Below are 14560 nucleotides of genomic sequence, written 5' to 3'. Positions count from 1 at the left end.
TGTTACAGACATGGAGGCTGCTGTACTGCTCTGGTTTCATCTGCTGCTGTCGGTGATCTTCTGTAATGGTAATGTTCACCATGATTGTGTTTATTAGTGAACTGTAAATACACTGAGTTTTATAGAGCTGAAATTCAGTTTATGATCTGATCTAAGGAAGGATTTTTTTTATTTTCTTCATGTGCTTCAACTCTGAAAACGTTCATGCAGAATTGAGGAACTAGAACTAATAGTTCACCTGTAAAACATCCAGTCATAAAGAAATCATAATATATATATATATTTCCAATCACTAATCATTAAATCAATCACACGAGTATTATGAGAAAAAAGACCAACTGACCAACCAAAAAAAACACTACAGGGTGTGGTTCAGGTTAGACTAGTTTTGGAAGAACTGTAATGACCTCTGGAGCAACAGGACAAGAATCAAGTTTTCTAAAACTCACTTTGTCTGGGGTTTACATGTGCTGTATATTGTTGCATAATTAATTTTTTGTTTAGTCTCTCGTCTGACAGTGCCACAAAAACAGAACATAATAATAATACATAAGTACTGTGCAGAAGATCCTTATACATCTACATTTTCCTTGTTTTGATTTATGCCACAAACTCTGTAAAAGGCAAAAACAAGAATTGGACTGTGAATAAACTTCTCATAGAAAGTTCAGGAGGGAAGACAGTTTTTTAAACAGATGAATTCAAATGTGACATTTATGGCTCTAATAGAAGAACTAAGACAGAGAACAGGAGAGATGATGTGATTAGACTGAATCACCCCCACAGTCATATATTTGAGGTGGAGGTTAATGGTTTGGGGTTGGTTGGAGACTTATTCTGGGTGTCAGACCCAGGTAGCTTGAGAGAGGGGCAGACACAGAGGAGCAGTCTGCCACAGGAAGGTTTTACAACCCAAGCACAGACACATACTCTGGAAAGATGATAAGTCCATTCTTTATTTTATTTAGAAAGTCCACAGTACCAAAAAACAAGTTAACTTCCAAAAACATTTCCAGAAAACACAGATCTCAAAAAGCAATGATGAGGAAGAGCTAAAATAATTCCAGAACCTGAGAAGACAAAACTCGAGAGATGGCAGGAGGCTCAGGAAACAAACTAATGAAACTGTACACTGATTATTAAACTGGGGAAACAGAAACTGAGAAACAAAAAACACATGAAATCACATACTTAGCATCACAAACATAACAGGTAACATATTAAAACATAGACAACACCAGAATTTGAGAGACAACATCAAAGACAACATAGAATAACAATGAGAGGCAATCAGGAAACTTTATTGAACCGACAAAGACACAGTGTCATGAATCAAGCACAGGGACTTTCACAGAGGACTCGAGAAACAGGAAAACTCTGAATAAAAACTCAGAAAAAAGGTCACATAACATCTGAACAAAACATCAAGGCCCTTAAATATAAGGACAATGAACCAACAAGAACAGACACAAAAGAGGGAACTTAAATACATGGAAACTAACAAGGGCCAGGTGAAAACATTAGGGACACTGTGAGGGTCTAGGGGACAGGAAGTAGGGAATAGAGAGTAGGGGCCCAGTGGCAACATCTGGTCACAGAATTCTCCCAGATCCTGACACTGGGTGAAACAAGAACTGATCCAAAATGGTCCAATATTTCAACACCATGCAATTCTGCCTGAACTGCAGCTCATTGGAACCGACTTCACCATATAACAAGACGATGAGCAGAAGCATACGCCTGAGCCCTGTGAGTGTTATTCAAATATGTTTTTTAATAAATTTAAATGTCAATTCTTATTTCAGAGTGTTTGATTGTGTCTGGAGCCCATGTTATATCTGCGTATGCGGATGAAGAAATCACTCTGAACTGCTCTGTAGACTCACATATACCATCAGAAAAGATAGAAGAGGTTTCATGGAAGAAACAGGATGAAGATCTCTTAGTGCTGCTCTATCAGGAGGGTGACATTCTGACAGAATCAACACATGGGAGATTTAAGGACAGAGTAGAATTCTTCAGCGCTGAAGACAGAAGCAAAGGAAACTTCTCAATGAAACTGAAGGATGTCAGAACTGAGGACAAAGGACTGTACATCTGTTCAGCAATTTCTGGTGATTTATCAGATAACACAACAGTGGAGGTGCAGCAGCTCGGTAAGTTGTTTTTTATGGACAGTAAACAGGTAAAGATGTTGTAGAGCATTCACTACTCTTATATATTACAGTCTTGTAGTGGTTTAATAACTCTGGTGTTTGTCCCATGCAGGTGTTTCCTCTATGCATATTGGGATTTTAGTTTTGTGTTTACTTGGGTTTGTAATTGGATCAGTTATCCTAGGCTACTTCTCTTATACATCTTTTTATAAGAAAGGTGAGTCTGGGTTTCTTTCTATCACTCCAAATAAATTTTTTCTCAAATTTCAACATAATAAAGTAATAACATTCTTTTTTTTCTTTGTTTCCTTGTAGATAACAGAGAAACACATCTAGATGTACAGTGTGCACTTGTCCTTTGTCTGAATATCACTTTGTCAATTGGCCTTATTCTTTGGGGAGTTATTGAGGGTAAGTATTGTTTTTTACAGTTACAGTCTTTACAACTGTAATTCTCACATTATTCATTGATATAGAAAAATGGCTGCCACAATCATTAGTAGGTAAAACACTCATCACTGGGTGGAACTCCTACTCGTTTAAAGTACCGTGGACATTAGCAACATAGCAGGGTTTGTTGACCTGCTTGTGAAGGTTTTTGAGCAAGAGGAGCAAAATAATGTTTGGGAAGGATGTTTTGGATGCTTTAGCAACCATGTTTTCCTCTTTTTCGGGTTCTATATGGTAAGGAAAGACAGCGCCCATGAAGAGCTCTAACGTGAGGTCAACGATGTGACCTCACCTTTAAGTTCGAGATGACCTCCAATGATCTGCTCACACTGGGTCTGATAGTGTCATATCATTTCATGACTTGCTAACACAAGGGGGTAACAACACAACCTCCTTCCAGGACCTGCTCAGCCATCCTGTAATGATGACCTGTTGAAAGATTTATGATCAAACTCTTGATGTCACCCAAATGAGGATGGGTTCCCCTTTTGAGTCTGGTTCCTCTCAAGGTTTTTTCCTCATTACATCTAGGGGAGTTTTTCCTTGCCACAGTCGCCATGGCTGCTCATCAGGGATAAATGCACACCATTCACATTGACTGTTGATTTCTGTAAAGCTGCTTTGAGACAATGTCTGTTGTGAAAAGCGCTATACAAATAAACTTGACTTGACTTGACTTGACCTGCTCACACCAGGGGTGACTGTGTGATTTCCTTCTGCAACTTGTTCACACCAGGGATGGCAGTTCAGCCTCCTACAACATTTTCTATTTTTGTCTTTTTAATAAATAAATATTATGTGTACTTGCATCCGCTTCTGCCACTGTGCATTTTATACACACATCACACTCTGTCACTTTATTAGTATTATAAAACTTACCACACTGTTGTGCTGCTAAAGTGGTGACACTAAAAGGAAAAAGGTATAACAGAATTGCATCAATAATAATAATTGACAGTAATTGTAATTATAGAAATCGGTTCTGATGTGTCTTTTTAAACTCAGTGGGCTGTTGGTTAATTTCTTTCAAAAGTTTCTTTATTGACTTCAATATATCAATTAATAAATGATCTCATCTTTCTAAGTTAGTTAGTTAGTTTCACTAACGTCAAGTCAAAAAAACTGAGCGACATAACATTAGAACAATGAAATTTCCGAACGGAAACGAAAGAAAGTCAAAGAAACTTAGAAATGAGCATCAGAAAATAATAAGGACATAATCCTCAGTCTTGAACACACGCGGTAATACTGGAAGAATGCAGTCACATGCTATTCCCAAAATACCGCTATGCTCCTAATAGAAGCGCAACATATTGCATTTAGTGTCTTTCGTTAAAGCCTGTGTTAAAGTTCATTAGTTTCAATGTAGACACCTGTGGCTTATTTATGTTAAAAATAACAATCTTTGTCAAATTCAGTGGGTGCGCTTTATAGTCCGGAAATTACGGTATTCATCCAAAGTTAATGTTTTTTCTGTTTTCATCTGAAAACAAAGTGCTGTGTTTCATGTTTTCCAACTGTTCAGAAAATCTTTAATAAATATATAATAATGTCTTCTGTGAGGATGTTGGTTATACATTGATAATTTTATAAAAATTCAATTTACTTTTATTTTATTTGTATAATGTTTTTAAACAATGGACATTGTCCCATTACAGAAATAGACATTATTCAGTATATATACAGAAATAAATACATTTTAGAGTCATCAATTAGTCCCTATAAAAACTCCCTGAGATGGAACCATCCTCATCTACACCAAGTAGCTGCAATTGAAGAGACTCCATTCAGAGATGGGACATCAGGATGAATCAGGCAGGTCCAGCTAGAAGAGAGGAATAGGATCACTGGTACCTCTGGAGCATTTTTGGCTCAAATGAAGCAGAGAATGAGAGAATGAGAGAGAGAGAGAGTCAGAGAGAGAGAGAGAGAGAGAGAGAGAGAGAGAGAGAGAGAGAGAGAGAGAGAGAGAGAGAGAGAGACATTAGTATCCTTATTGTTACATAAAAACCCAGGATGTTTTTCAGACTCACTTTTTAAAAAATGTTCATTTGTTGCAGCCTGAAACTACAATCATTAAAAAAATGTATAAATCTACATCTCATTAATCTACACTCAGTACCCCATATTCACAAAGTAAAAACACATCTAGAAATGTCTGTATTAAATTACAGATATTTAATTAAAAATTAAATATCACATGTACATTAATACTCAGACCCTCTGCAACAACTATTGAAAATGAGCTCTAGGTGTTTTCTATTTCTCTTGATTGTTGCTGAGATGTTTTCATACCTTGATTAGAGACCACCTGTGGAAATGTTAATTGATTGGATCTCTCTATAGAAGGCCTCACAGCTAAAAATGCAGATCAGAGCAGAAACCAAGCCATGATGTCAAAGGATCTGACATCTAACACTGTCTCGGAGAACTGCTTAGATCTCCGAGACAGGATTGTTTGGAAGGGCAGGTCTGGGGAAGGCTACAAAAATTATGCTGCATTGAAGTTTCCCAAGAGCACAGTGGCCTCCATAATTCTCAAATGGAAAAAATAGCACAACCAGGATTTTTCCAAGAGCTGGTCACCTGACCAAACTGAGCAATCGAGGGAGAAGGGCCTCAGTAGGAGAAGTGACAGAGAATCTGATGGTCACTCTAATAGTGACTGAGATATGGAGATCCTGTGTGGAGACAAAGTTCCAAAAGCACTATTAGAAGCAATCTTGGAAATAAAAGATGCCTAAAGCAATTTTAGTCTGTGAGGAATAAGATTCTCTGGTCTGATGAATCCAAGATTCAACTGTTAAATCCAAGATTGAACTGACTATAATTCTAAATGTTATGTCTGGAGGAAACTGCTCATCACTGCCCAATCCAGGTGTGCAACGGTGATGCATGAAACCTAAAAAGATTTGAGGCTGTAATTGTTGCCAAAAAAGCTTCAACTAAGTACTGAGTAAATACGTATGATCCAAATACTAATGTACATGTCATATTTCAGGGTTTTCTTTTATTAAAATTTTTTTACAGACATTTCTAGAGTTCTGTTTTCACTTTTGTCATTATGGGGTACTTTTTTATTTGAATGATTGTAGAATCAGACTGCAACAGAACAACATTGAAAAAGTAAAAAAAAAGTGGTCTGAATACTTTCTGAATGCATGGTAGGATGGGGAAACATCTGAACATCCCTGTTTACCAAAGCACTCTATAACCACAATCACAACAAATCTGCTCTTTTACCTACAAAACACCTACTGACAAAAAGCTTCACAAAATAAATGTTTTTATCCTACACCTGAACTCTGAGACTGTGTCTGAGACCTGAACACTAATTAGAAGGCTTTGTAAGAGAAAGTTCTGCTCTCTGCTGTAGTCTTCACTATTTGAGGTAACAACAAATAGACTGATTAGACTTTAATGGCTGTAGGTGTGACAGATCATAATTGACCAGAAGTTTGATCAGGTAATGTGACTTGTGACCATTCAGTGCTTTAGACTTTAGTGATAGTATTTAATAATAATTTATTATTAAGGTAAAAAAGAAAGGTAGAGATGTTGTGTGTTCAGGAGACCAAGTGGAAAGGGAGTAAGGCCAGGAACATTGGAGGTGGTTAAACTGTTCTATCATGGTGTGGATGGAAAGAGAAATGGTGTAGGGGTGATTCTGAAGGAAAAGTACATACAGAGTGCAGTGGAGCTGAAGAGAGTTTCTGATAGAGTGATGAACGTGAAGCTGGAAGTTGAAGGGATGATGATAAATGTCATCAGTGCCTATGCTCCACAAGTTGGCTGTCAGATGGAGGAGAAGGAAAGATTCTGGAGTGAATTAGATGAAGTGGTAGATGGTGTACCTAGGAAAGAACGATTGGTGATTGGGGCAGACTTTAATGGGCATGTAGGTGAAGGGTAGGTATGGTTTTAAGGAGAGGAATGTGGAAGGGCAGATGGTGGTAGATTTTGCTAAAGGGATGGAAATGGCAGTGGTGAACACTTATTTTGAGAAGAAGGAGGATCACAGGGTGACGTATAAGAGTGGAGGAAAGTGCACACAGGTGGACTATGTTCTATGCGGGAGATGCAACCTGAAGGAGATTGGAGACTGTAAGGTGTTGGCAGGGGACAGTGTAGCTAGACAGCATCGGATGGTGGTCTGTAGGATGGTTTTGGAGGCAAAGAAGAAAAAGAGGAGAGCGAGAACTGAAAGAAGAATAAGATGGTGGAAACTGAAGGAGGTAGTTTGAGGTTCAGGGAAGAGGTCAGACAGGGGCTCGGTGGTGGTGAAGAGGTGTTGGGTGATTAGGAAACTACTGCAGGAGTGATGAGGGAGGCAGCTAGAAAAGTACTTGGTGTGACATCTGGAAATAGAAAGGAAGACAAGGAGACGTGGTGGTGGAATGAGGAAGTGCAGGAGAGCATAAGGAGAAAGAGGTTGCCAAAACAGAAGTGGGATAGACAGAGTGATGAGAAAAGTAGGCAGGAGTACAAGGAGATGCGGCAGCAGGTAAAGAGGGATGTGGCAAAAGCCAAGGAAAAGGCATATGAGGAGCTGTATGAGAGATTGGACACTATGGAAGGAGAAAAGGATTTGTACCGATTGGCCAGGCAGAGAGACCGAGCTGGGAAGGATGTACTGCAAGTTAGAGCAATAAAGGATGGAAATGGAAATGTGTTGACTAGAGAGGAAAGTGTGTTGAAAAGGTGGAGGGAGTATTTTGAGCAGCTGATGAATGAGGAAAATGAGAGAGAGAGAAGGTTGGATGATGTGGAGTTGGTAAAGCAGGATGTAGATAGGATTAGTAAGGAGGAAGTGAGAGCAGCAATTAAGAGGATGAAGAGTGGAAAGTCGGGTGGACCAGATGACATACCTGTAGAAGCGTGGAGATGTTTAGGAGAGATGGCAGGGGAGTTTTTAACCAGATTGTTTAACAAGATTCTGGAAGGTGGGAGGATGCCTGAGGAATGGAGAAGGAGTGTGCTGGTACCGATCTTTAAGCATAAGGGAGATGTGCAGACCTGCAGTAACTACAGGGGAATTAAGTTGATCAGTCACACCATGAAGTTATGGGAAAGAGTAGTGGGAGCCAGGCTGAGAGAAGAGGTGACCATCTGTGAGCAACAGTATGGTTTCATGCTGAGGAAGAGCACCACAGATGCATTATTTGCTTTGAGGATGTTGATGGAGAAGTATAGAGAAGGTCAGAAGGAGTTGCATTGTGTATTTGGATTTAGAGAAAGCGTACGACAGAGTGCCAAGAGAGGAGTTGTGGTATTGTATGAGGAAGTCAGGTGTGTCAGAGAAGTATGTGAGGGTGGTGTAGGACATGTACGAGGACAGTGTGACAGCAGTAAAGTGTGCAGTAGGAACGACAGACTGGTTCAGGGTGAAGGTTGGACTGCATCAAGGATCGGCCCTGAGCCCTTTCCTGTTTGCAGTGGTGATGTACAGGTTGACGGACGAGGTCAGACAGGAGTCTTCCTGGACTATGATGTTTGCGGATGATTTTGTGATTTGTGGTGAGAGTAGTGAGCAGGTTGAGAAGAGCCTGGAGAGGTGGAGATATGCACTGGAGAGAAGGAGAATAAAAGTCAGTAGGAGTAAGAGACAGAGTACATGTGTGTGAATAAGAGTGAGGGCAGTGGAGTGGTGTGGTTGCAGGGAGAAGGTGGAGGAGTTCAGGTACCTGGGGTCAACAGTGCAAAGTAATGGAGAGTATGTTAGATAAGTAAAGAAAAGAGTGCAGGCAGGGTGGAGTGGGTAGAGAAGAGTGACAGGAGTGATTTGTGATAGAAGAGTATCTCTAAGAATGAAAGAGAAAGTTTATAGGAATGTGGTGAGACCTGCAATGTTGTATGGATTAGAGACAGTGGCATTGAGTAAAAGACAGGAGGTGGAGCTGGAGGTAGCAGAGCTGAAGATGTTAAGGTTGTCGTTGGGAGTGACGAGGATGGACAGGATTAGAAATAAGTTTATTAGAGGGACAGCGCATGTAGGATGTTTTGGTGACAAGGTGAGGGAGGCGAGATTGAGATGGTTTGGACATGTGCAGAGGAGGGACATGAACTATATTGGTAGAAGAATGCTGAGGATGGAGCCACCAGGTAGGAGGAAAAGAGGAAGGCCAAGGAGGAGGTTTATGGATGTGATGAGGGAAGACATGCAGGTAGTTTTTGTGAAAGAGGCAGATGTAGAGGACAGGGTGGTATGGAGACGGATGATCCGCTGTGGCGACCCCTAATGGGAGCAGCCGAAAGAAGGAGAAGAAGAAAAAGAAGATTTAATAATAATTAATTGAAAGTCAGTGTAGAGTGGATAAGACAGGGGTGATGTTATTTTCTGGTTCTGGTAATGACTTTTACCGCTGCATTCTGAACTAATTGGAGCTCATTAATGCACTTATTGAACACTGATCTAATCAGTACACACTTTGTCTTAATTGTATTGCAGATTGTGTGTTCATTCAATATTTGGCAGTCCCACTACAATATATTGTGATCATAGCTGTTGCTTATGTATGTAAGTCTACATCAATCCATTACACCATTAACTGTAATGTTATTTAGTACTTGTATGAAATGAAAAGATAAAAGAAACACTACACTACTGTAGAGTTCTACAGACCTTTAAAGCTTCTAAGGGTTTTTCATTCTGTAAAATACATTAAAAAAAACTGAAAGAAAACAACAAATATATTGTTTGTCGAAAGCACAGAAAGAATATAATTTTTTAATTTGTTATGTTTATTATATATATATATATATATATATATATATATATATATATATATATATATATATATATATATATATATATATAAAATATCTTTATCTGTTAATAATTTGTGTAAAATATACTAAAAATTTTATGTCCTCTCCAGCTGTTATTGTGGATGTCTGGCATAAAATAAGCACTGGATGGAAAGTTTGGCTGCTGATACTTTTTCTTCCAGGGGCAGTTTCAACTATTCTGCTTGTCACTCTCTGTAAGAGTTTAACTTTTAACTTTTAATTTAACTTTCCACAGTTACAGAGACTTCTCATGGGTACTGGGGTTCAGAACAGTATCTTTCTTCTAACAAATGTCACAAAATTTTACATTCAAACTGTGTGTTTGCCAGGAAATTATTTCAATGTACTTATTACTTAAACTGAGTGAAAAGCATGGAAATTCTTTTATGTTTTTTGAGACACATCCATGTTCCTTTTGTTTCTATGTGACAAAATTAGTAAACGGGAAAAACACAAAACTTGGACAGTAAATGGAAAAAGTTGATTTGAGTCAAAATGTATCTATATCAGAAGTATAAGATGGAGAACAGGAGAGAAGATGTGATCAGACCACACATGGCGGTGGAAGTTTAATGGATTTGGGTTGTTTTTGAGCAGGGAAGATTCCGGAAAGTGAATGGAATCCTGATGTTCCCATGTTCCCATGTTCTCGTACTTCACCGTACAAGATGATGAGCCGAAGCGCACATCTGAGAGCAGACAAACGTCTGGAGTGATATCTATCATGACCTGCCCAGTCACTGCACCTTAATCCTACTGATCTTCTCTGGGATCAACTGAATCACAAGAAAGAAAGAAATCTCCAATTAGTGAAGAACAAACTAGGCAAGTCTTACAAAACCTCGCAGCAAAGTATTTCAGCTGAATGTTTGGAGCAACGAATTGTCCGCATGCTGAGAGTGTGTAAAGATGTACTTTTTCCCCAACACTCCTCGCTCTACGCGAACGTGTGCAGCTACGGGGCGATGCTGTGTGTGGAAGAGACACTAGCTAGCTATCTCTTCCCTAGCATAGCATAATCGCTAAAGGCCCCGGTGTTCCCTACTAAGCCGTTGCGTGCAACATCAGCCTTAGTATGGAAGGCTTACGTGGCAGCAGTAAGTACCAAGCACACGGCACACAGTTGTTCTGACAACTTTGGGAGGGGCTGCCAGAGGTCTCCCAGTGGGTCCTGTGGACTATAGTACAGTTCGCGTCTTCTCCTCCCCAGTTCAAAGGGTTGTGTCCCACCCTGGTGGGACCCGAGCAGGCTCTGGTCCTGGAACAGGAAGTGCGCACTCTTCTGGGGAAATGGGCCGTCGAGGTGGTTCCCCCCTTGGTTCGAGAGTCAGGCTTATACAGCCAGTACTTTGTTTTTTCAAAGAAAGATGGCGGGTTACGTCCCATTCTGGATCTTCACTCCTTGAACCGCTCACTTATGAGGCTTATGTTCAGGATGCTCACCCTCAAAGAGGTTGTGACTCGGATCAGGTCCGAGGACTGGTTCATCACGATAGATCTGAAGGACGCATATTTCCACATTCCCATCCTTCCTGCACACAGGAGGCTCCTAGGTTTTGCTTTCGGGGACGAAGCTTACCAATAACAGGTCCTCCCGTTCGGCCTAGCACTCTCACCCCGTACCTTCACGAAATGCGTGGACGCAGCACTGACCCCGCTGCGGCTCTAGGGCATCTGCATTTTGAATTATATCCACGACTGGTTGATATTGGCTCATTCAGAGCACCAGGCATCAAAATATCGTTCTCGCCTGCATGAAGGAACTGGGGTTCACTCTGAATGGCAGGAAGAGTGCGCTTTCTCCAGTGCAGAGAACCACTTTTTTGGGCGTGGTGTGAGACTCAGCCAGGTTGCAGGCACGGTTGTCTCCCGCCCGGATAGAAGTTATCCTCACACTAGTCAGGAGGGTACGAGAAGGCCAGCCACTCACTGTGAAGCAGTTCCAGAGGCTGCTGGGTCTCATGGTGGCAGTATCCAGTGTAATTCCACTTGGCCTCCTCCACATGAGACACCTCCAGTGGTCGCTCCAGGTCAGAGGGTTCTCCCCCAAATGTAATCATATCGTACTATCAAGGTCTCGTGGCATGCCCTTCAAGCCTTGGATGTATGGAAGGACCCAATGTTTCTGTCCCAAGGCCCCGTTTTAGGTACTCCTTGTCGTCGCATGATGCTAACGACGGACGCTTCCCTAACGGGGTGGGGAGCGGTCATGAGTGGCCACTCCGCCCAATGTCTGTGGAGTGGCCCACGTCTCTCGTGGCACATAAATTGCCTGGAGATGATAGCAGTGTTTTTGAGGTTAAAACACTTTCTCCCCGACCTGAGGGACCACCATGTGTTGGTCCGCACGGACAATACTGCGGTGGTCACGTATCAACCACCAGGGGGCCTTCGGTGTCGCTCCTTGTACAAACTGGCACGAGAGGTCCTCTTGTGGTCCCAGGACAAACTCCTCTCATTGAGAACTGTTTACATCCCAGGATGGTTGAATGTCATGGCAGACACCCTGTCGAGACAATGGCCGAAGCCTGGGGAGTGGGGACTCCACCCCGAGGTGGTGGAGCAGGTATGGCAGAGGTTCTACAGAGATCAGGTGGATCTTTTTGCGACCCCGGAGACTTCGCATTGTCCCCTCTGGTTCCCCTTTCCCGCTATCGCACTGCTTTCGGGAGTTCTGGAGAGAGTTCGCTAGAAAGGAGTCCGTCTCCTCCTAGTAGAACCTCGATGGCCGGGCAAGCCATGGTTTGCGGATCTGGTATCCCTACTTGAGGGCCCTCCGTGGGAAATTCCTTCCAGGAGGGATCTCCTCTCGCAGGCAGGCGGGACCCTGGTTCACCCCCGACTGGAGTTTTAAAAGCTGTGGGCCAGTTTGCCGCAGGGTTAACCCCTTCGACCCTGAAGGTTTACGTGTCCGCCATTGCGGCATATATCACCCCGCCTGCGGGGCAGTCGCTGGGTAGGCACCCTCTGGTGACACGTTTCTATACACGAAATCTGGGTAGGTACCTAAGGTGCCTACGGCTCCCACACGACCTGTCATGTTACAGGTATTCTGCCCTTCTAAATTCGTAGCCCCCGACCAGGAGCGACTGAACCGACTGTGCCCACACTTACCTCCACAGGACGAGTCCATGGAGGAAGTCAGAACAGCTGTTTGTCTGCTTCCCGGCCAATAAGCAGACGTTAAGCAGATGGGTAGTGAGTGCTATCGTGCCGGCTTACGAGTCTTCTTGCCTCCCCGCACCACTCAGGGTCAGAGCTCACTCCACCTGGAGTGTGGCGGCCTCTACGGCCTGGTCCGCTGGAGTGTCACTCCAGGACATCTGTGACGCTTGGTCCACCCCGCTGACCTTTGTCCGGTTCTATGACCTTGACCTTAGAGCCACTCCGGGCTCCTCTGTCCTACGTGCAGGTGCCGAGGCCCTCACACATTAGGCAAGGTCTGGTCGGTGTGGCGTGATGGGACACTCGTTCCCGAAGCATTACAACGCAGCTCGAGTTACTAAATGGGGAACATCTCAAGGTTACGAATGTGACCCTAGTTCTCCATGGAAACAAGACGCTGGGTCTCCGTGCCACACTCCCTGCATCCCTGCGGCACTTACCTTCTCCTCTTGCAGAAGCTGGTGTCTCTACCATCTTGCAGCCATTTGTAGCTTCCTGGTTTACGTGACGTCGCCCGCCGATGACGTCACGACTCGCCTATTGGTCAGATTTCACATGTGGTTCAGATCGCGGACAAGGCAGGGGGTGTTCCCAAAGCGTTACGATGCAGCATCTCGTTCCCTCTAGGAACTAGGGTTACATTTGTAACCTAGAGACGTTTAGTTTCTACTGGTACAGACTCGCTACTAAAGTAACTTTCTTTCGGCTTCTCCCGTTAGGGGTCGCCACAGCGGATCTTCCGCATGTTTTGATTTGGAAGCCCTTCCTAACGCAACCCTCCCCAATTTATCAGGGCTTGGGACCGGCACTGAAAGTGGCGGGGGTTGGTTCCCTGACAGGGAATCGATCCCTGCATCCTAACCACTAGACCACCAGGGAGGTACAGACTCGCTACTACTGAGTTTAATTCAGTTATTCTGTCAGGATCTCCGGGGCACCTTGCGCGCACTTCTGGTTTTGCGACATGCACTTCCGGTTTCACGGCGCTCATTTCCCGGTTCCGCGGTGAGCATCTTGCCGTCTTTCCCGTGCCTCCCGGTATATAAGGACAATCAAGACTTTAGCTCGGGGCCAGATTATCTTACTGGCTTCCTTGTCCCTGGGATTTCTCTTGCCACCCTGCCTGCCCTGGTTTCCGATACTGTTCCTGATCCCTGTTCTGATCTGCCTAGTTACCTGGTTTGGATTCTGGACTGTTTTTTGGTTTGTGTTTTGCTTTGCCCTGTATTGCTCTGTTTGCTGGGTTATGGATTTTTGCACTCTTTTGGTTTTTGGTTTTGGTTCTCTGCCTGCATTACCCTGTTTGCCTGTGTTAAGACCTTGGACTGTTTTTGGACTGTGATTTTCCTTAGCCCCTTTGCGCTACTTTTATATTAAAGTTTGTTTTCGCCATAATTCTGTGTGCATCCTGCATTTGGGTCCTCCCAGCCACTCTGCACTCACCTAGCCCCGCACCCATGCTTTCTGACATTCTGCTTTAGGTATTCACTGCACAAACGATGATACACCGCTATGTAGGTACAAATTTCTTGTTTATGAACACGTCTCACTCAGCATATATCAGAGTTACATTAGGCCATAAAATACCTTAATTTTTTATTTATAAAGTAAAAGGGAAAAGTTCGTTTTCTCTAATTGTCATGCGAATGTCAGAATCAGAGTAACATTAATCTATTAATTAACTGATTATTGAGTAACAGCCATATCTTGTTATAGGTAGCAGCATAAATTAGGCATCCAGTAAAAATATTATTAACTAGTAAATATTAACTAGAATTTAAATTTCCTAAAGAAAATGGGACTGGTGTTTTATGGTGTCAAATTCATCAGCAGAACTGTTTACTTCAGTCAGGAATCACCCACTCTTGTGTTTTGACGTCACATGTGTATATTTATGTTCAGTGATTCTGCATATTTTGCTGTCCAACGATAAAATAATGCTCCAAATGCAATTCTCTCGACTGTGCTGAGAGTTTTGATATGTCACACCTCAGTTTGTC

At 42.6% G+C, this 14560-nt stretch overlaps 2 protein-coding genes and 1 long non-coding RNA gene across 3 annotated transcripts in view; 2 read left to right on the top strand and 1 right to left on the bottom strand.

Moving 5' to 3' along the window:
• The window catches only part of LOC310734376, a 159544-nt gene that overhangs the window by 106462 nt on the left and 38522 nt on the right, over positions 1-14560 (bottom strand). The gene's annotated exons all lie outside the window — the stretch shown is intronic.
• The window catches only part of LOC310734355 (uncharacterized protein), a 198600-nt gene that overhangs the window by 150407 nt on the left and 33633 nt on the right, over positions 1-14560 (top strand). Inside the window, exons 28-30 of the mRNA XM_083556263.1 lie at positions 1806-2156; positions 2269-2373; positions 2472-2567. Of these exons, the coding sequence (XP_083412389.1) occupies positions 1806-2156; positions 2269-2373; positions 2472-2567 (552 nt within the window). The remainder of the gene's footprint in view (positions 1-1805; positions 2157-2268; positions 2374-2471; positions 2568-14560) is intronic.
• On the top strand, positions 5481-8396 carry LOC310734362 (uncharacterized protein). Its single transcript, XM_083556276.1, has 2 exons — positions 5481-6995; positions 7036-8396. Exon 2 carries the CDS (start codon positions 7099-7101, stop codon positions 8107-8109), a length of 1011 nt encoding a protein of 336 aa, XP_083412402.1. The 5' UTR covers positions 5481-6995; positions 7036-7098; the 3' UTR covers positions 8110-8396.

This window comes from Silurus aristotelis (assembly GCF_946808225.1).
Source record: "Silurus aristotelis genome assembly, chromosome: 12".
In the NCBI taxonomy this organism is placed as follows: Eukaryota; Metazoa; Chordata; class Actinopteri; order Siluriformes; family Siluridae; genus Silurus; species Silurus aristotelis.
This window is presented reverse-complemented; position numbering and strand designations above follow the sequence as displayed.